This window comes from Clupea harengus, chromosome 25, assembly GCF_900700415.2.
Source record: "Clupea harengus chromosome 25, Ch_v2.0.2, whole genome shotgun sequence".
In the NCBI taxonomy this organism is placed as follows: Eukaryota; Metazoa; Chordata; class Actinopteri; order Clupeiformes; family Clupeidae; genus Clupea; species Clupea harengus.
Window position 1 is genome coordinate 13868877 of NC_045176.1, and position 22880 is coordinate 13891756.

Consider the following 22880-nt stretch of genomic DNA (forward strand, 5'->3'; position numbering starts at 1 on the left):
CTGTTTACCTTGTGGGTAGTTACCTTGCTAAGATTAGATAGCTAGCTCAGACGCCTTGCAAATGACCTTCAGTTACAATAACAGGGTTTTTACATTGTACAGTGTAGAAAAAATGTAATCAAACAAACTACTTTTATGTACAAATACGACCATCTATGGAGTTTGGCCCGCCAACTTTTTTTTCAGTCTCGCTCTCTGTGAATATTAGCATAAACGTGATTTGATTGGGTGACGCATGCGCTACCTCTTTAAAAGTTGAACTTTTCTCAATTTTCAATGCAAGCAAGAGATGCAACGAAACCACAATTCCAAGCGAAGTGTCTCCATTGAAGCATCCAACGAATACCGTGTGAATCCAGCGTAACTGAGCAAGAGACAGGACAAGTCACCGAGCAAGTCAGAGCAGTATTTCAGCAAAAATAAAATGTGTCTTTTTTGTTGTTGTTATTATTTGGTTATGTTAGCGTTCATCTCCGATGTCACAATACGAGTCATATTTGTGTAAAATCTTGTCAGTCTACATGCTTCTTTGGCTTTAGCCGTTGTCTTTGCCAGTTCCATATCCTTCAGCTTGTCAACAAATACATGTGTACACGGTCAATTAGGGAGTCTTTAAGTGTGATTTGTATTTACGACAGTGGTGTAAAATGAGCTAATCTTCGTAACTTTAGGGGGAGCTGAATGGGGTTTTAAGCATTTCAGCGCAACAGTATTCATTCCCTTGGCTCTCAACCACCACATTATGACATGAATTCAAGGTCTGTAAGTGTTCTTACAAAGACACATTATCAACATAAGTGCTGCTCTGCTGTAAGTGGTGAGTGGATTGGTCTGGATTGCTATATGTCCCTGATTTTGATGGCAGACCATGGCATTCGATTGTCCTGAAAATGTGCTTATTTTTCTTGTCAGTTCAATGGAAACACTGCATTATGCATTCATGCAGTAGTTATTGCTACAGGCATTTTTTTGGTGGTTTGTATTGATTCTTTGTTGGAATTTCTTTGTGTGTCTCTAACCACCCCAAGCCAGTGGCATGAACGGCATTTTTCTAGTGGAAGTCTGTAGGGGCCCGCTTAATATTACAAGTTGAGGAAAAGGTCCAAAAGTTTGCTTGTCTGAAACAAGAGCATGAAGTAGTAGCTCTACTAGGAGATCATCATTCTGCCTTCAGGGAGGAGAGCCCACCATGCATATCATCCGGCTCCACTTACCCCATCTTCCCTCCACTCGGCGCACACACATAAGTCTGCCTTTTAAAAGGAGATATTTTCAAAGGTCTGTCAAAACTGAGGGAAACTGAAAATGATTGTGTGGATAAACAGTGTGGTGAATTCTTTTAAAAGTGCCGCTGTCATACTTTTCAACAACCCCCCCCCCCCCCCCCCCCCCCCAAGGCTTTGTTTTTCACTGCCAAATTTCAACATGTTTTGTTGTGGCTGAAACTTGGCTGTGGGGATTCATTATGCGTGAGTGGTTGGGTTGGGTTGGGTGGCAGTTAGGGTTAGGGTTAGGGTTGCAGCGACTGTGAAGTGAAGTGGCCCCACCTGGCAGGTGCTAATGGGTCGGTACTGAAGCCTCTGAGGCCTCCAGTGGTGGACTCTGCCTCGTTCGTCTACGTGTGCCAGTGCGAGTGCTGCTCATGAATTAACTGCCAGAGTGATGGTGCTTTATAAAAGGCCCATCAATAATGCTGTTTTGAACAGTCAATGGCTCTCTTTTCAAAGGGAAATAGAAGAGCTTGCCAAGGAACTGCTTTTGTTGACATGCAGTGGATGCTAAGAGAACGTCAAAAGCAGAACCTGAGCAATGTTTGCCAGTCTTGTGAATGTTTCTCACCACAGTGCTGTCAGGTGAATATTATATACAGCAGAATAAGTCTTTATGCCAGTTGTCACGTACATTTGTTTCAGTCACACAGTGAACATTTGTGATCATATCCAGTGTTCACATGAACAGAGATGTCATCTGGCATGTCAGTTTTATCTCAAATTTTGACAGTGTGAGCAATTACAAGGTGGTTGCAGTACATCTGATAAATGTGTCGATGATAGTTATCAGAAAAGGAAATAATTTTATGGCACAGTCTCGCAGAAATGAAATAGTAATGTATGCATGATCTTTTCCCTCGAAAAAAAGGTGTTGAAATAGATCATAGGTGAGTATAAATCTACTCCATCCCCTGCCCTGCGTTTATCTACGGTCACTCAAGACGTAGCCTCACTTGTGTCTTGTTTAATGGGTTGAATGATCCTGGTTAAAGACATGCTACGTTATTATATTACTTTGTCATAATGACACGTTATTACCAGTAACCGCGAGCGTGACAAGGGCAAATAATATTTATTAGATGGCCAGTACCTCAGTCTTGCAACATGAAATAGCACAGTGGTAATGAAGAAATTAGCATAGATACTAATAATTAGTCGAGCACATACTCGGGTGTTACTAGTCTGCATCATTTGTACTTCTTTATTCCAGCGATTCCTGTCATACTGTGACCTGAATTGACACTAATATCAGAGCAGAGATCAGACATCAAGTAGCTGTTAGCGGTTAGCAAAGAGGGGCCAAGGAATCCTTCACCCTGCCTGTCTTGCAGCCTTCACTAAAGCCGAACAGGGAAGAGATTACCACCGTCGCCGCTGACTGATGGCCTGATTGACGTCAGGTGTCAGGAGAAATGAGGCGTCTGTGGCCATCCTCCCCTGTCTTTCCACGCACCGGCGAAAACAGTGGAAAATAAGCGAATGAAGGGGATGTGGGTTGGGGTGGGGGGGGGGTCCTGAGGTGATGCTTGTGAGTCTTTAGCCCAGAAGTGCATCTGGTTGAGCCAAGCGGCATGCGGCTGATAAATGAGCCTCCTTGATATGCATTCCACCTGCAACTCAATTCCCTGCCAGCCGAGCTAATCACCCGTGAGAGGGGAAAAAGAAGCGGCACGGTCTGGGTGTATACCTTCAGGCTCTCCGGCCTTGCTGACACATTCAAATAAAAAAAACAAATATGCAGTCTCCGTTTCTCAGAAAAATGTTGTGGTATAGAAATGGCAGTAAAACGAGCTTTTGGAGCCTTAGGATAAGCGATGCTTAAACCTCTTAAAACCTAAACCTTGTTTTATTTGTCTTAGAGGGTTAGTGTTACATTAAAGGGAATGAAATGAATATATGTTTGATTTGTCTTAGAGGTTTAGTGTTACACTCAATGGAATGAAATTAATATATGTTAGATTTGTCTTAGAGGATAAGTGTTACATTAAAGGGAATGAAATGTATCACTCCCATATCTTTTTTTCTCCATTTGTTTGTACATTTCAAATCAAGTGAGTAACAACATGAATTAGGTTTTCTGTTAGTAGTAATATTAAATCAAAAAATACACATGGTATTTTCCATTCCACTGTACATATCAAGTGTGGCTGTATACATTCTATGGCATTCAAATATCAAGACATTATTATTCTATGTCAAATATATTTCAAGACAAAATGATATTTACTTTCATAATGTCACTTTGAACTGTCGTATAGGAGGGGGAAGGAGGCTTCTCTGTGGCATTTGCATTTGTTTTCCAGACCGTCTGTGGCATAGCGTGGCTAAGCTCCTGAAGCCTGAAATGTTCAATTCTTGCCCAATATTGTTGTATTTTGCCAATGGATTACTGCATGATGGATACGGCCCGATAGATCTGATGTCTTGAGATGAGTGTGTGTGAGCAGTGACATTTATGTATTTGCTCAAGCTGATTGCTGTGGAGGTGTTTTTTTTCCGTTTCATTTAGAAATCAACACACACTCTACCAGCATCTACCACTGGTGAGGGGGAACAAACAGGTGCATGATTTCGCCACTAGTAAGACATTAAAATATCTTCTTGTTTCCTAGGTAACCGAGACCAGAACGGGGCCCCTCGGATGCAGCAACTACGACAGCCTGGATTCCGTGAGCTCTGTCTTGGTGCACAGCCCTGAAAATAAGATCCATCTGAAAGGCAAGCACAGCCCCCCAACCCCCCAACCCCCACCCCATTAATGTCCCCCCATTTTCGAATGTACTTTTTGCCCCAGTGCTGTTTGTCTCCTCACCACCCGCTGAACTCGCTCATTCACTGCAGATCTCTCACTGTACCCATCCAAACCCTTTAAAAGCAAGACATCTCTATGTGGTTCTCTACTACCTTTTCTGAGGTCTTTATGAGTGAGACATAACCCTGTTCATCCACTTTTAATGAATCATGGGCACCTTTAGCAAAGCCATAAAGCAGGACCTGGGATACATTATGGCTTTATAGGCGAATAGACCACATGCCACATATCAGAAAGAACTGAAAGCCTGTGTTAGCTTCTTTTTTTTCCTCACGCCAGGACAAAGGCAGGGCTGAGAGAGACGAAGACAAACACTTTACACTTAAAAGGAACGTCTCTCAGTGACACTGACACAACGTCTTCATTCTGATGAGGAGAGCTTCATGGGTGTTATTCACAGACGCTTTGTTCTGCTCACCTGCCCCAGTGTCAGTCACAGTTCACAGGTTCTCTGGCACGATTTAGATAAGTCCAGATCAGTGCTGTTAAACGTGCTTTAATACTATTGTCTCTTCATCCCACCAGATACATCTCTAATACTAAAGCAAGTAAAAAGGAAAACAGTAAAAGTCCTATTTGAGCAAAACGATCTGTAGGAATATATTGAGTGGCTGTACGCATTCATACATTTTCACAGTAACCAATCAAGAAACATTTAAATCATGACAAAATAAAATAATTTGTCCATTTTCTTGACACTTACATGCAACCATGTTTTCTCACAGTGCTGGCAATGGGTACAACCTGAAGTCCCAGGTTTTTGTGAAATACTTGAAATATTGTTGTTGTTGTGGCTGAGTACAGAAATACCCTTCAGATAACATTTAGTTGTACATGACATTGTACTGTAATTTCTCCAAGACCACGGTGCTAAGAATGAAGCGTTGACATGTTTGCTTTTAGCAGACTTCAGCCAATGTTTACGTATTTGTTGTGCACCCTGAGAATAATCAAAATGAAGCCTCAGTGTAGAGCCCACAAGTCATTACCACGCCTCTCCTAAGCTTCATTAAACCCATACTCCTCGACAATCTTGACTGAGTGAGTCATCAGATTATCTAATTTTGTTTCTCCAGCAACTTAATGCCACATCCACTCATTCTGCATTGAGCACCCTCCATTATGTTCAATTAAAACAACCATGACAGCAATGTCTTGACACGCCAGTGGCGTGTCGAACACACACAAAGAAAGGGGAAGCAAAATGAGCCCGAAGGCTTTAGTCCTTCTGTCCAAGGTCCTGTTAATTATACGATTCTGTGGTGCCACTTTCCAGCAGTTTTTTCAGGTCTGACATTTAAATCGTCAGCCCACTTAATACTGGCAACATCCTGAAGGAAGCACCCCATCGCCTGAGATTCTGAGACTACTGTGACTACTTTAATGAGTTCACTGGATGACTATGTTTTTACTAAGTTTTATGTGCATGCTTGTGCCTGTGTGTGTGTGTGTGTGTGTGTGTGTGTGTGTGTGTGTGTGTGTGTGTGTGTGTGTGTGTGTGTGTGTGTGTGTGTGTGTGTTTGTGCGGAAGCAGAGGTAGAAAAAGAGGGAGCATGTGTGCTACTTTGGCTCCTCCGCAGTGTCTGTTTATTTACCGATTTTCAGAGGGCTCTCTGTGACAAACACACTCGCGTCTCTCTCCGAGGGCACATTCTAGCTATTAACACACACACACACACACACACACACACACACACACACACATAGAGGGAGAATTAAAAACTGTGCCATTCGCTTGCGGTATTTGGATACCATTGAAGGCGAGAATAAGCTGGAAGAAAAGCACAAGTAGTTCTCATTCTGTCCCTGCAGAGGCAGAGATGGCGGAGCCCAGGCTATAAGGACTGTTATTTAGCTGTCTCCGGAATGAAAGCCATCCAAGTCAGTCTCTTTTGTACGACTCCCCTCACTTTTGGCACCGTCTCTGACAGAAGCCACGGCTTGCAGAGGAAAGACTGGGTCTAATTATGTCTCTTGTTTTCAATGATTCAAAGTATAAATACTAAGGAACACATCATAAATATTCATAACGGGGAGAGAGGAAATATAAAAGGCTTGCATTACTGAAAATAAGGCCAGGAGATTTATTCCCTCTTGAGCTGTGTCAAATCCGCCTGAATTGAGGGTAGCAGCTTTGGAGATACAATAATTATAAGGTGTCCAATACCACTAAATGAAATCTGATACAAAAATCCTCAAGGAAAAATGAAATGGCAAAAACAGCTTGAAAGGATTGAGGAAGGTATAATTTATGAATATTTGGCCATTCTAAAGCCTCAATGGATCACTTTTCATTTCCCAGTGGCAGTTCTATTCAAACCAATACCACGCACAAGCATCGCTGATTTGACTTCCACCGTCTTAGCAGATCACTGTGTAAGCATTAACACCCACCCACCCCACCCCACCCCTCAAACCCCACCCACCCCTCCAGTGTCACCCAGATGTCCAGGCGAGTGAGCGCGTGCCACAGCTGCAGCTCTGACTCAGCACAGCCAGATCAGTGTCATTCCATGACAATATTTTATGGACAAACAACCTCGCCTGTGAGATTGTTGGTCGTTACACATTCCATTACCCAATTACACCACTCGTACGGCAGTCCACTGCCCCATATATAACTCTCGGAGCGGACGTGGCCATCTCTCTGCTGTGACCTATTTTGGTTTCCATTTGGTCTGGCTCCCACTCTTATGGCTAAAGCACTCAGGGGGATAATTGAGTTGTAGAGGATTCCCTGGTTCTTTGTTATCTTGTGTATGTGGAAGTGAAATATTTATCTTGTACACCGTTATTTGTGCAGAATAAATTAAGGTGGCTGATGGAAATATTCTAATCAGACTAATTACGCTCAAATCCATGAAACTGGTCTTTTGTTTACCAGCCTTCATTTTATTCCATAGGTCAACGTGCATGAGATGTGTTTGAACAGTCTAATGCACTAATTTAATGCCTCGCTTATAAGTTATGCCTTATAGTGTGTGTGTCTGTGTGTACATGTGTATGTGTGTTTATGTGGGTCTCTGTATAAAAAAAATATTATCCCCTAAAATACATGAATAGCTCTAGCTGCTGTTATTATAGGATGGTTTAGCACAGGTCTGAACACTGGAAACAGAGGCCAGAGTCACATATTTGGCACTTCAGTAGCACCTCTCTCTCTTTCCCATTTCACCTCCACCTCCTTTGCACTCAAAAGAGGGTACAAGAACAAAGTGAGAGCCTAAAGGGAAGTGTGATGAACACTACCTTTAAGCATGGGACAGATGTGTTAATGAAGGGCCTATCTGTGCCCCTGCACAGGTTTATTACATAACAAGTGACGCGCTTTCCTTGCCTCTTACAACCCCCCTCCACCCCTGTGTCGGTTCACAGGACTGCAAGATGTGCTGCCCGAATTCCTGCGGAACCGCTTCGTGGAGGCGGCCCTCAGCTACGTGGCGTGCAACTCGGAGGGCGAGCTCCTGTGCCGCAACAACGACTGCTGGTGCCGCTGCTCCCCCAAGTTCCCTGAGTGCAACTGCCCCTTTGCCGACATCAAAGCCATGGAGGAGAGGCTCCGCAAGAGCAAGGAGGCCTGGACCAACTCCAACAACGAGTTCGTGGGGTCGGGTAGGCCACACGTTTTCACTTTTAACTTCTGTTGATGTGCTGTGTTGTCTTTGTTCTGTTGTGTCTTTTGATTTGTTAAGAATCAAAGGTGTTTGTAGGCCAGAAGAAGTGGTCTCTGAGCAACTGTCAAATCCAGTCTCTTCACCTTGCTTTCTCAGCAATATCACTGCTCTCTCAGCACTGTTTACCTGCTTTCTTAGATATTGCATTATTTTATTATATATTGCATTATTCTCCTATTTTTGAATGGGCGCTTGGATGTCTTCTTACTGCGTCTGAAAGATCGCTTTAAGGTAGCATAGGCAACTCATCATAGTGTGGTGGTATGTGTGCCGCCTTTTGTGAAGAGCAACGCCAGGGCAATTTGCGAGGATAAGAAGAACAAATGTCCCTGGGGAGCCTTTGGAGTTATATTTGTTGTTATATTTACCTATTTGTTGTTTACCTTCACGTTCTCCCAGGAATACACAGGTGATGAGGCACAGGTAGTAATAGTAGTACAAGTAGAACAAATGATGAAGATAATCTCCTTAAGTGCAGACAATGTGCTATTTTTAATGCGCTATTTTTAAAATGTATTCTGAGTTTTAGGTTTGGTTGTATTATGCTTTTGATGGACAGTACAGCCACTGGACCGTAAGAGGACCCAGCAAGATCCAAAGGAACTATTTTAGTCATAGAGAGATCAGTTGAACTTGGATAGATCAATTTGTTTATGTGTGTGTTTGTGAGTGCGTGTGTGCGTGTGTTCACGTGTGCGCGCGTGTGTGTGTGTGTGTGTGTGTGTGTGTGTGTGTGTGTGTGTGTGTGTGTGTGTGTCTGTGTGTGTGTGTGCGTGTGTGTGTGTGCATGTGTGTGTGTGCATGTGTGTTTGTGAGAAAGACTGACAGAGAGAAATAAAGAGAGAGTGAGAGAGAGAGAAAGAGAAAGAGAGAGAGAGAGAGAGAGAGAGGGGAATGATCGAGATTGCTGGCACATCATGTTTTCCCCTCACCCTGGTGATTCCCCCATCCAAAGAGCGATTTAGTCAGTGAGATAAGCACTCACTCTGTCTCAAAAGCCTCCCCTGGCCTGTGATGGGGCATTAATGAAAGCAGCTCAAATCCTGTTAACTGTGCCATTGCTCTCATCACCGCGCCTATCTCTCCTGAGCAGGTGAGGCAGTGGGCTCTACACAGGAGCCCTCCAACCACAGCACAGCACTGAGCAGAGCAGTTTTTATTTACCTAAAATACACTACAATCCCCTTACTGCTCTGTCAAAGGCATGAATGTGCCGAGGAGACATCCATACCTAAACTCGGTCACAAACTGAAGGGAGATTAGAAATTGTATGTGCAATCATAATTATTTATACCACGGTTGGTTCTGGTCGTGTAATTAGATTAGACAAGAGCCACACCATATGCAGGAATGGATTGGGAATACGAATAAGAATAGGAATGTATTACAAATCATAGAATAGGTTTAATGATCTACTGTAGCCAGCAAAATCGAAATTATAGCTACCTTATTTCATTCACCCTTGGGATCTGCACAGTACAGATACATTTCAGAGGTCCGACCTAATTTTAGATTTCAGAATTAGACCAAGCTGTCATTTCACTCATAGCATCCATTTGTATTCTTTCCTAGACGTCCACTGTAGGCGAACACTTACAGATTGTAACGCATCCCTGGTGTTATGTATTCTATGCTTGTTTTTTTGGCTATCTCTAATATCCAGGATTTACTAAGAAGCTGAAAGGTTGTATGGAAGCATAATGCCAGAATGTGTCGTATTTGCTGTGGATGTTGCTCGCAGTGTTGAAGCCCATTCAGTACTTGATGATCTTGTGTGTGGTAAATTACACCATGGTGAAAGGGGGCGCTGTGACCGTTGGTGGTCATACATCTTGTGACCCCAGCTGTGGACTGTGAGACTTTGTCCCAGTCCCAGACGTTATCCCAAATCTCCGTGCAGTGAAAGTGACATGCCCTATGGCCATGGAGACAAAGGACTTCCAGAATACAAGGCTGAGGGAACGTCGTTCTATCCCCCCCGCAGGCTCTGTTCAGCAGCGAACTGGACAAAAGCCAAGCAGACAATATTAGGTAATCATCATTTTATGAAAAACAAAGAGAGAGAGAGAGAGCAACAAGCTACAGCTGAGCAGGTGGCTGTTTTCCAATACAGGATGGGACACTTAACGTAAGCAAGAGGCGGGACGCATCAGGACCCAGGAATTGCAAGCAAGGGAACATCAGATCTCCAAAGCACAGTAGCCATGCAACAACTCATCAGTCAAACTCGTGAAATATTATTTTTTTATACGTTTCATTCAGTTCAGGGGAAACACAGGTTGCAGTGGGTGGTCCTTCATGTCACACAAAGCATAAGATAAATTAGGTGAAGTATTTACTTGCATACTGACCACTATAAAGTCTAAGATCATTTGAACCTCCTTTATTATTCCAATAACTGAGTTGTACCAGCAAGTTTAATGGAATCATGTTCCAGTTTTATGGATTCAAATAGTTTATGTTACAGGATGGCTCTTGGATTCATGCTACAGAATTATGTTAGCACTTCCATTTAAACTGAAGTGATTGATTGTACACAGGGCCGTAAATCCAGGCTCTAAAAGTCAAGCATTTCCATACTGTCAGAGGTATTGTGTCCCATCCCTCTTTTCACATACGCAAAGCCTAATTGTCTCAAACACTCCATTATGTTAATTAAAAAGAACATGCCTTCAAGAAACCGGCAGTTCTTTGATACGAGGCACAACCAACAAATAGTCTTGGCACCAGTTCCCATAAAGTCCTGCCAATGGAGAAATTCACTGATTCCATGCCCATTTATGGTTTTATTACTTAATAAAGCATTTTGTATGGCAGAAACAGATTGGCAGAAACAGATTGGGAAGAATATGGGACGGTTAGATCAATAACTGACAACTGCTTCCTAACTGCTTTTTCTTTCTGTAAATGATTGCCCTGCTTTGGGAAACCTGCCTGTCACCACTGTTAAACAGTTTCCCTTTAGCATGTTAGCAAAATGGAAACTAAATGTATTTACAAACACATGGGTCATGTTATTCACAGTATTGCATTAGTAAACTGATCATAATTTTTTAAGTATATATTTTGATAGTTATAAATGCAAAATACAAAAAACTAAGTACATTGTATATCTAATTGTTTCCCCTCAGTTTCTTCTGATCCTCTCATTCTTTCCCTCTGGGTGCATGCCCATGTGTTTCTAATGTCCTGTCAATGTGTGACCAACTAATGTGTAATTATGCTGATGTGCACACTAACAGTCACTGTACACATAGCTAGTGTAGGTTTAATGGACGTATCATAAACCAAACTTGTTCATTCGCTTTTGAAAGAAAACCCTGCATACCATTACATGTCTCACGAGAACACCTATCCTGTCCTATTAATGCTTCCGTATGACTCCACAGATGATTTGTAGGATATGTTGGCTTCAACATTTTTTTTTTATTACCAGTGGATCATGCAGTGCATATTTTATTCATGTTAGGCCAACAGCCTGTGATGAAATTCCTTTTGCATTTTTTTTTTTTTTACTCTGGGTTTTAAAATCCAGTATGTGGCGAACAGGAAAAGGTTTTTTATTATTATGAAGGCATCATGAAGAGCACAGGCTGAGCCTAGGGGAAAAGCAGCGCTCTGGGATTCTTCGATCCCTGTGATTCCATATTCAGTGCAGACAGCTCCTGTCAGTGCTGAGGGCTATGCGAGCTCACAAACACACCATCAGAGCCCTCACACCAGCACTCCCCCTCAAACACAATACACACACAAATGGGCAACAAATACATTCCTACATACTCACACACTGTAATGCCACACACACACACAAACAGAAATAGGTATACACACATAATACATACACCCACACTCCCTTTCTCTCTTACACACACAAACCACACAAAGTTTGTGTTATGCATTTCAAAGAAGAGCACAAACTTTACTCCAAAAGGACAGACAATCAGACAACATCCTGCACCATCAATCTGCTACGCCAGGGCTTCAGGGTTAAACGGGCGGCAGACAGTGACCGCCATGGATTTGGACAGTCCAGCAGTGACAGGCCGAACACGGCAGGAGGAGTGTTTGAAGTCCTGTCAGCCACGCACCCAGCCGACCTTCATTCCCTCCCCCACAGCCGAGGACCTGAACTTGTGTCCTTGCGAGCAGTGACCCCTGAAGCTCATCGCCGTCGCCCCAGGGGGGGACCGCAGGCTGGCATTGCGTCCTGAGCTGAGGACAACTCACTCTGTCAAGGCGCACAGATAGGACTCCTCAGATCCCTCCACTGCAAGCCTCCATGGAGACAGTGCAGAAGGTGCCCCCCGATGTCGGACAAGAAAACACCTGCTCCCCGTCTCGCTGACACGCCGTCCGCTTCAGGCCCCTGCAGCAGTCCACAGACACACAGAGCACCCATGGGTATAGAGAGAGAGAGAGAGAGAGAGAGAGAGAGAGAGAGAGAGAGAGAGAGAGAGAGAGAGAGATCGGGAGAGAGAGATCGGGAGAGATGGAGAGAGAGAGAGAGAGAGAGAGAAAGAAAGAGAGAGAGAGAGAGATCGGGAGAGATGGAGAGAGAGAGAGAGAGATCGGGAGAGAGAGATCGGGAGAGATGGAGAGAGACTCTTCATACTTGTCTCACAGACAGGCAACCAGTCTGTGGGCCCCAGATAAACAACCGGTAGAAAAGTCTGAATCATTATTTCCATTTAAAGTACCAAATACCAAATCAACTGAGGTTAGAATCCATGATTTGATTCTGTATTCGAAAGCCAACACAAAATTAGACTGTGACCCAGAAGTGTCTTATTTGTCCTCCATTGTTCATTAATCAGATGGGTTCCATTAAAAAAAAAGAACATACTACAATCCATCTACCTCTGGAAAAGGTAATGGAATAAAACAACCAGAATTGTATCTTAAATGCACTGTAGAGTGTAAACACACAGTAGGATTTCAGAATGCCCAGGTACATTTCACTTTTAGTAAAGTCCAAATAGAAAAAAACAAAATTGGCTAAATCCACAACATGGCAAGCACTTACAGGGACGGCAGTCTGTAGAAAGACAGCACTCCTGCAGCACTCTCACTACCAGTCACCTTAACAGACCCATTTCTTTTCTTCTTCTTTTCTTTTTAAAAGCAGCAGTGGCCGAGTAGAAAAGGAGCACAGATGGAAGTGGATTTGTCTAGGTTGGGTGCGCGGCACGAAAACTTTTCTGCGTTAGAAAAAAAAGGCGAAGGAACCTCATACTTATCGGCAACAGTATTAGACGTGAAAATCTGAGTGGCTGTCAAACGGGCCTATAAATAGGCCAGCGTTTCCCTCCCGCTGCTGACAAATGTGAGAGACAATGGCAGTTCATCTTGTACGCGGTGGGCTCGGCTTGCCTGTCGAGATAGGGGCGCATCAAATCCACAAGGGGTAATCGGAGACGGGTGAGGGATGTCTCAATTCAGGTCACACTCCTCATAGCTATTACCTACTGTGTGCCATTAAGTACACATGTCTGTCTGGAGAAAGACATTCCACGCATGGCATACAGACACACACACACTCACACACACACACACACACACACACACACTCTCCTCTCTCTTTCACTCTCTCTCAGACACACACGTATACACGTATGTGGACACATATTGCACATATATGGACAAATAAATAATGCACCCTTTGTGTAATGTGTAAATAAAATCACTGGAGTAGTACCATGACAGTAAAGGAGAATTTACACTGCATGGAAAAGGAAGAGGAAGACTGTTTAATGTCACAATGTCAACTCTAGAATGACATGAAACCGTGTTGAGTTTTTTACGATTGACTATCTCTCAAATTAATCTCATAATCCAGTGTCTTCATCCTCTGATTACATTTCATAAACCTCAGTGTGATTGAAAGTGTGAATAATTAAAATAGATGACATTCCTCCCAAAGTTATGTTTAGTAACTGGTTACTTTGAATAAAGGCCCATCAGAAATGGCCAGGACACAGTGCTGTTGACTCATACTGGCTAAAGGAGTATTGCAAAGTAGCTTGATTTGCAGCATGTTTAAGCACACAGAAAATATTTCTATTTTATTTTCTGTAAACATGTGCCATTTAAATGAACCATTTTGTCTGCCATGTATTTCTGTAATTCAAATGGGTCACAGCTTTGGGATGCCAGGTAACGTGGCAGCTCTAGGAAATAGTTACATGAACCAGAAATGGTGATTCCCATACTCTGATTATCTCGCTAATTAGGGTATTGTTGAAACCTGAATATGCATATTTTGCTTACTGATCTTTATCTTTACCATTATCACATAATACAATTTGAAACCAAACCTGACAAGAACAAAGGAAAAAAACAAACAAACAGACAACAGCTTTTTTTCTACACATTATGGGAAAAACCACAAGACCACTGCCCATGGGGGCTTATGAGATTTGCTGTGACCATGAGAACAACAAACATTCTTGTTTGTGAATCATATGAGAAGTACATCACAGTATGGTGGCTCTGATGCCTATGGCGGTGTTTAAGAGCCGAAAAAGATTTCTCACCACTAGTATCACATATTCCACAGCCCATCCCAATGTGCTTTTACATCAGAGCCTGGAGACACAGAAAGGGCAGAAATAGCTTTGAACATGGAGTACCACTACTACCAAAGTGGACACTGTGATGTTCTCACTAAGTACTGTCAATGTGATTACACATTTTGCCAAACCAAAATGTACACTTTAGTCTAACAAATGCACAGAAAAATCCCTCCGATTGGGCTATTTCAAAATACACCATAATGGTTTAGTTCATTTTCATTTGGTACCATGGTAATGGGATGTCAGTGTGACATTAGAGATTCACGGCTAGCCACAGCAAAGTGAGACAGAAGAGGTAGTTAGTCGCTCTCGGAACTCGATACTTCAAAAGTTTCCATTCAATTACAGGCAAATGACTTGCCAAACGGTAGCCCAACATTGATAAAAGATGGATCTATCAGAAGACCATAACAGACCTAAACCCTGAATCAAAGTAGAAAAAAAAAAAAAAAATATCGTTGCCCTATTTAAGCACACACAAATCCTAAACCCACAACATCCAAACACTGTAAAATATCCAACATAAATTTTGAAATATCTCATCACAGTATATATATACGTCTTTAGGTCTCACCCTCTCCCTACATTCCTTCAGAGGAGGGTTACTGTTGGAGAAAATAAATCTCACGCAAACATTCAGCACATCTTTAGCTCAGGGCTACGAGACTGCTCCTCGGCAAAGGCTGCGTGCAGCGGTCTCTCCCACCCTGCTGTGAGAGTAAAGATTTGTGGTTTGCTACAAGCTCCTTATTGTTGCTGAAGTATTACATATAAATTCTGGTATGTTGCCACAGGACATTGCACAGTAGGTATCTTCCACTTCCTTAGCACCAGTTCTGCTGAATAATATATGGTCTGTGATCGATAAATAAGGGCCAGATTTAGCATTCACAGAGCGTCGGAACATCATACACACACAGAGGAAATCAAGGTCAGTTGACAGTGCTTCCTGAGCACACATAAAGAAAGAGTGTGTGAGGGGGAGACATCTTTCCTGAATGAGTTATCACCCTCCACTGGAAGTAATCTGTGCAGCGACAGCCTGATCCCTTTCAGAGGACCCCCTTTCATTCTCTCCTGGGACCCAGAGCACTCAATAAAGTGTTATCATCGACAGGTCTTAGTGGGAGCGCTGTGATTTAGACGTGGGCTGGAGAGGAGGCCTTGCCACGGTGCACCTCAGGTGCAGCAGTTCGTATTCTGAAGAAGCTCCCTGCAAGGATGTCATAGTGCGTAAGCTTTGGGAGATGTTGCCAATAAAAGCACACAAGGCTGTTCAGAGACTGAGCTTGATCTCTCATAACAGCATGTTGTTTGTTATAAGAAGATTGAAATATTCAAATCCTTTTAATACAACTCACCTGTATTTGTTAGGATAACCCTGTGGGACTGTTGTAGGGCACAGGCACCGTTCTCTAGCTAATTAGTACAATTAGAACAAAAGATGTGCAAGTTACGTTTGGCACTATGTTTGACAACGTTTTGCCTGAAGCGCACTAGCCCATGGCCATAACAAGTGATTCCGTGCGGAGATGCCATCACAATGCCTTGTCAGACTTCCTGTGCACTTGACAGCAATTAACATAAGAGAAGAAAAAGGAAAATAACCAGAGCTTTCTCTGTGACAGAAGATCACCACACAAGAAAGTGCAGCGCTGCAACTGTGCGCCCGTGTTTACCTCTGTGACATTGCAATCATCTTGGAACTGCTTTTTGCCCACCACATCTGATACAAGCTAGCTGGCTGCAGTCTAATTAAGGGACTGGAGGGAAGTCCCAGGCAATGCATTATGATCCAGCCCTGGCTGTGGGGTGAGACCCCATCCATGAAACTCGGGCTTTCTGTTGGTACTGTGGGTTCTGTGACACAGACTTATGATACCTCTTAAGCACTGGCCCCGGCTAGATGAGGGCCAGGCAGCTATCCAGGCCCCCTGCAACCCCCCAGGGTTAACTCCAGAGGCCAAAGGCACCTCTGCTGAGAGAGACCAGCTTTTTCCAGGGAAGCATCGGACAGCCTGGTGATATCTATTAAAGTGTGGATATATATATATTTTTTTTTTTTTTTTTTTTGACTGACGATATCTCAACTCGGCGCACGGCTCCGGGAGTGAATAATTTTCTCCATGTGTCGGAATGGCCGCTGGGCTTGAAAGGCCTGCGTTTGGGTTGGTAAATTTATTATCTAATTTTTGATCTTGCTGCCTGACTGGGTAAAGTAAAAACATCAGACATTTGCAACAAATACCTGTGGACCAACTAAAGCTTGTGTTTTGTTTGATTGTGTTGCTTTGTTTTCTTGGTTTCGCTTGATTATTTATTTAGAAGGTTTTGTTCTGCTTTGCGGTAATTATTGAGATGTGATGTTGTAGTTGTTTAGAGAAGAAATATCACAGATCCCCCAGATATTATAAACATCACAGATACCCCACAATTTTCGAAGAATAGAACAGAATCAGATGGCAACTTCTGAATGTGTATAAGTTGTCTGGCTTTGTCTAAAGTGAAGTGAAATTCCCTGAACTCACTGTCACATCGCAGTGAGCGTGCCACTGTATGACATTCTGTGATGAACGTTCGTTAGCCGTGTTGCATTCTCATGCCTTTTGAGACTACACAACATTCCTCTTTGTTTCTGTTCCTCCTCTTTGTTTTGTTTAAAAGACACAATTTCTCTGGATGATATCAAATGATTTGTATAATATGCCTCCGGTATAAGCACTGTAGTTCAGTGATCACAAGACTCACAGTGTGTTTTTTGCCACAAGTTAATCTCTAAGCAATCTAATGATAAAAGTATCTGAATTTGCTTCATGGAACGTTCTACCCGAACAATTTCTGTTAATGTGTGAGTATGGCTAAGATGATCGCATCAATTCCAGCACACTCAGAAAACAATGCTTGAGTTTCTGCAGGAAATACAGGAAATGCTGCATGTGTGATATGTGAAACAGGCATCATTTTTATAAAACAGTGACAGTACATGTCCTCTTGTAGTGTATCATTATTTTACAGAGTGACATGTGAAGATATCATCTTTCGATAATGTATACCACTTATAGGCCATTAACAAAAACCAAAGACTAATAACCTTTAGTGTAATGGTGCTTTATTTCATCCCTTATTGGATTACTTTTTTAATGTTGTGTATTACATTTCATTTTCACAGCAGGCGACATAAATCCTTTAACCCATTTTACACTGGCGACAAGAAATGCTCTTTTCCAACTGGCAGGCAGGTGTCCATTAATTCTCTTTATTATATGGCTCCTCAGAATATTGCAGAAAGTTCCATTGAATTGGATAGGCCATTCCAACGTTCAGAGGTCCAATATTTCCTTATGCAAAAAATATTTCCGCTGCAAAAAAAAAAAAGAATGACCGCTGCCATTGGCAACAGGTTTTGTGCTTTTGATTAAAAAATGTCATATCATTCCGCAAGCAGCACGTTCATTTCTCGTAATGGAAATTAATTGTAAATGAATAGCCCACCGGTCAGTATCAGAAAATATATCCTAAAAATCTAAGGCATTGTTAGAAAAATAACCTCCTGAGGGTTTTCGGAAAAACTTGACAGAATATTGACTAAAACCTTTATTTCTCCCAATGTATGCATCTGACAGTCAGTAAAAAGAAGAAGAGCCTCCTCCACCATTGGTTGGAGTTGGAAAGGCATGCTGGCACTACAACCTTGGTTTGGTTGTACTCTTGCTTCCTTCTCTTCACTGACTCTTTCTCAGTGGGATCATGGAAATTAGACGGTATCATGACAGCCTTGGTGTCCCGCCACAGTGAGGTTGTCCTTTTGAGCCACTTTGAATTTGCATTTGCCCAACAAAGCTCGCTTGCTCACTAGCTAGCTTCTTTCTTACACAAACAGGCATGTCCAAAAGCTCCACTCCTGAGTAGAAGTTTTCCATGAAAATGGACAGATCAGACCCATAGTAGGGTCTGGCTAGATCTCGTGTGTCCCCTCGCAGCCAGTGTAGACTGACACAGACATTGTGACATAACCAGTGGAGCTCTCTACCATGACCCACACCTTGACACCCATTTTGTGTGTTTGAGGGGAGATACTGATTAAAGGCATATCTTGACTGGTGAGGTAGTTGAGAAACCAAATGATGTACTTATTTATCTTGAGATAATACACATAGGTATTCACACAGGTAAGTACATAAATTGCTTTGGATGAATAGTATTATTATTATTACCTCCAGATCACCTCAAATCTTGTCCCTTGACATGGATTTGGATAAGGTGTCTATGAAAGCCACTTCTTTTGTCGCTTATAGTCTCTCCTTGCTGGCTTGACACACAGCCCAATACACACAGACTGAGAGAAAGCGAGAGAGAGAGAGGTCTGCTTCTTATAAAGGTTCCTCAAAACCATAAAGTTCCTTCCGCTATGCTGTGCATTGCTGCTGCAAGAGATTTCCTTAAAAGCCAAATGTATTGATCAACACTAAGACAAGGAGCGGTTTTATGTTCCATTTGCAACCTTGAAATGAGAGAATCATTGGGTTTAGTGAAGATTGATCTCCTTTATGAGTTTGGTGTAAGCCAAGGGTTGGGATAGTAACTCATTGCCTTTTCAGAAGCACCCACTCGAGTACAATAAGAAGGAAATCTGATGGCAACCCTACTGTAGAGAGCAGAAAGAGAGTATATTTATGGATCTGGGGTTACTGTTACCAACAGAGAGGGAGATGTTCATTCTGCATGCTGCAATTTTACTGAAGAAACTTAGCATTCTCTTTGATTTCTCAAATGGCCTCTTAAATTGCAAAGGCAATGTTGGTGTGAGGCGATGCAAATGTTCTCTTTTGAGTTCTTTTGTAACAGAGTAATACTGCTCCAGGTGCCACTTCCCTGACAAATACAATGCTAAGTCAGCAGAGAGACAGAACAAAGCTGCAGCAAATCAATACTGCCCATCGTCAGCAAGCTCTTTACGATACACCAACTTTGGTGCAGTATCTTTTCACAAATCATTGCTCTGGTGTCCATAAACTAAACAATATATGCAATGATCACCAGCAAAGCCATTCATCAACATCTGGCCATCTGCCTGAGCCAGACCAGCATAGACTCATCACGTCAACGTTAAGGTAGTGTAAAAGATACAATCAATAGAGTAGATAGAAACTTTGAGAATAAGAATGGTCTCAGGCCTTATGCGCACTGCCTTCGTTGCGTGTGCCTGGCGGCTGCATAGTGGTGCTGCTGCGTCTCGGTTGCATGTGTGAAGTCACACTGCAGAAGTTACTCCTGCCGCGCTGCTACTGCCAGCCCCATCTTTCTGCATTGGGTTTGCATTTCATAATGGCCGTAGATACACAATCAGTTTGGTAGCATCCATCGTTAATGAGTGGTCCGAAAAGTGAAGACTCACTTGATTGAGTGCCTGATTGAGTGAGGGTGAGAGAGAGAGAGAGAGAGCGCAACGGGAACTACTAACTTATCAATATAATGTAATTATAGCCTACATTAAGTTTCTATATAGAACACACATAGCCTCCACTTTCCCCTTTCATAACATGCTTTTTACTGTCTATTTTTGCTGAGAACCACTAATCTCACATTTACTTCACGCATGAAAAATATGCTCCATTCCGAAACTGTACATGACTCGCGTCTGCAGCTCGGCTCAAGCCGAAACCTGTGACGCGCGTCTCACGCAGGCAGTGTGCATGTGCTAAACTGTTAACATGGCCGCCAAAATGAAAATCAACAGGTAACACAGCCACAAAGCACATGCAACACAGCCAGTGTTGAATTTCCTTAGAACAATGTACTTGTAAATAAGGAATCAATAATACTGTGGAACTGTCTTGTAAGTAAATATTATTGCATGTTACTAACCTAGTCATTAACCTAAATGCATTCTGGAACAACATGTGGTAATGTAAGAAATACTATACATTGAAGTAAGTTCTGAGTACACTGTATGTAAAATCACTTAGTTGTGGCTTGTTGGCACAATGTATTCAAGATTAATGCCAAAACATTGTGGATTGTATGTTACAAAAACAGACAGCGAGGGCGGTCCAACAGATCTGTGATGACTTGAAAAGCAGCGCTGATCCATTTCACTGATTAACTGAGAGGAGATCCTTCACCCTGTGTAGCGGCTCGAGGAGCAGTCTAATCAGCGCTCCATCAGCAGTCAGCTCCTCTAGGCCGCTCATAATTCAGCACCCTTCAGCCCAAAACCCTCTGATCAATCCATGATTAATGCCTGCATCTCCGGAGGCAAGAAGCGCTACGAGGAAAAAAAAAAAAAACCCTGTCAAGCAGAAAAGGGACCCGTGTCTAAGGATAAAGAGGCTAGTAGTTGAACTCATTGTTTTCTAATTTGATATCAAACCAAACTTCACCCCACAAATAGTAGTACCCTTGTACAGGATTTAAAGGTACATGGCACTTCTTTCTTTCTTTCTCTTTTGAATAAATAGAAAAACTAAGGGGAAGGACACCAAGCTCTACTTCTACAGCCTTGATGCGATTTATGATCCCACTTGTGCTTCAGTTTACTGAATATATAAATATTGAATCATGTCTTTTTCTTACGAGTTCAGGTAGTAGGGAAGAAAAAGCCGTCAGCCTTGTAAAGCTCCTCTGTAACTTGGCCACATTAAGTCCAGCTGGTGAACTGGAAGATTATAATTGCATTTTTACTGCTATTTAGATGCAAAGTAGTTCATTACAAGTATAATGAATTTGAAGAGCCTATCCGCATCAGATGAAAAAGCATAAGGCCAAATTATAATAGGCAATTTGAACAGGATTGCTTTCACCCTGCATTTGGATATGTGTGTTGAGTTCATCTTGATAGTAGATGGTAGAACTGATCAGCCCCTCTGAGCTGGAACGGTCTGTGTTCATTACTAGCTCTACGTAATTTTGAAGGGTCCCTCTGGGCGAGGAGATATTTGTTTGCCATCGGACCTGATAAACTGTACCACTAAACATAAGCAAATTACAAAGAAATGATGCAAAATGAAAATGGTTTGCTCTCAACAAAATGTCTCACTTTTTGAAAGCAGTCAGTCTGTACTATAGCCCTCATTTAATACAAGAAGCTTCTTACGGCCAGGTCATTTAAATAAAAGCCACATATGATATGTTGCAAATGTCCTTTTGTCATTTAATGTAATGCCAAACAATGCTTAATAGGTCTTTGCCGCTAAATGGACACGAATCGACATCTGCCACTTTGCTGTCTCACCCTGATTTAAAATATTAATTTGCCTCAGAGATTGAGAGTGTGCGGGGCCCATTTAGAAAACTAACCCCATCTTTCTCCCTGACACATTTTGAACCAGGCTAAATTGTCCATAAATTTGAACATGAAGTCATAAATGCCAGAAAAGAGGAGAATAGACCGATTAGATGAGTGCTCAGAATGCCAATGCAATGCTCTCACGCAGTGAGGACAAAGGGGGAGGGAGGAGGAGGAGGAGAAGAAGGAGAGGGAGGAGAGGAAGAACAACGAGAGGGAGGAACTTTCCCAGAAAGAAACATAGTGCTGGAGTGAGAGAGGGAAGGGAAACTTCAAAGTGGATGGGATGAAAAGATGGTTGATAAAAGACAGAGATAAGTAAGAGAAGAGAAGTGGAGAAAATAAGTTAGAGATGGGCGAGAGAGAGACAGAGAGAGAGTAACGGGTGGCGAGAGATCCATCAAACCACTTAATGGCCAAGCTGTGACTCACAGTGTTCCACTTAGCTCTGGCTAAGGCAGCTGACAGGCAGGTCAATGCTTTCTGATTTGCACTGATAAGGTACAAGGTGAGAGATTGTGGTTTTATGAGGTTACATTATCATATGTTGGCCCTGGGTTATGGCGATTGATGTTGTGAATGCATAACGCGCCTGCCTTGGAAACAAACGATTTTGTGCCGCATTTCATCCACATGCTTTCACAACAGCGAATTGAGTCTTGGTTATTTTTTTTCCTAGCCGTATTTCTAATGAGAAAAAAAAAACTAGTTCTAATATGAAAGACAAAGACACTTTATGTGAAGTCTACCCCTTTGAGCTGGATGTAATGGTCCTCCTCATTCAGACCCAACTCAATAACCTCTAACCCGACCTGAGTGCGTCACGTCACGCCGAGCTTAGGGGGTTCTGAGCAGATTGCAGCGCGCCTGTAAAAGTACAGTGGCGCTGGGCAAAATGGGCTTCGCTAACCCTTGGAGCCAACATTAACATTATTCCTGTAATTTACTGGTAGCCATCATAGCCCGCGGGCAACACACTTGCAGGACCATTGAATACTCTAATGACACAGGAGAGGAGGGGAAGCGAGAGGGAATCTCCGCCTGTCTGGCTGGAGGAAACATGAGGCCAGAAAAACAGCCCAGAGTCGGCGTGTAGCGCTCGCTATTAGTCTGAGAGCGCTTCCCATCGTGCTCTCACCGGACCTGGTGTCGGGAGAAGCAACGCATGGCTGAGGGGGAAATTATTTCAGATTAACTTTTAAGTCATTCAGGGACTTACTGTCTTAAAATTATTACTTTGGTAGAGGTGGGAAGCTCTTAAAGAGA

The 22880-nt window shown here is 42.7% G+C and overlaps 1 protein-coding gene across 1 annotated transcript in view; it reads left to right on the top strand.

Annotated features, from left to right (window-relative positions):
* The window catches only part of brinp2 (bone morphogenetic protein/retinoic acid inducible neural-specific 2), a 61132-nt gene that overhangs the window by 33658 nt on the left and 4594 nt on the right, over positions 1-22880 (top strand). The window contains exons 5-6 of the mRNA XM_012826003.3: positions 3884-3989; positions 7459-7695. Coding sequence (XP_012681457.2) covers positions 3884-3989; positions 7459-7695 — 343 coding nt within the window. The remainder of the gene's footprint in view (positions 1-3883; positions 3990-7458; positions 7696-22880) is intronic.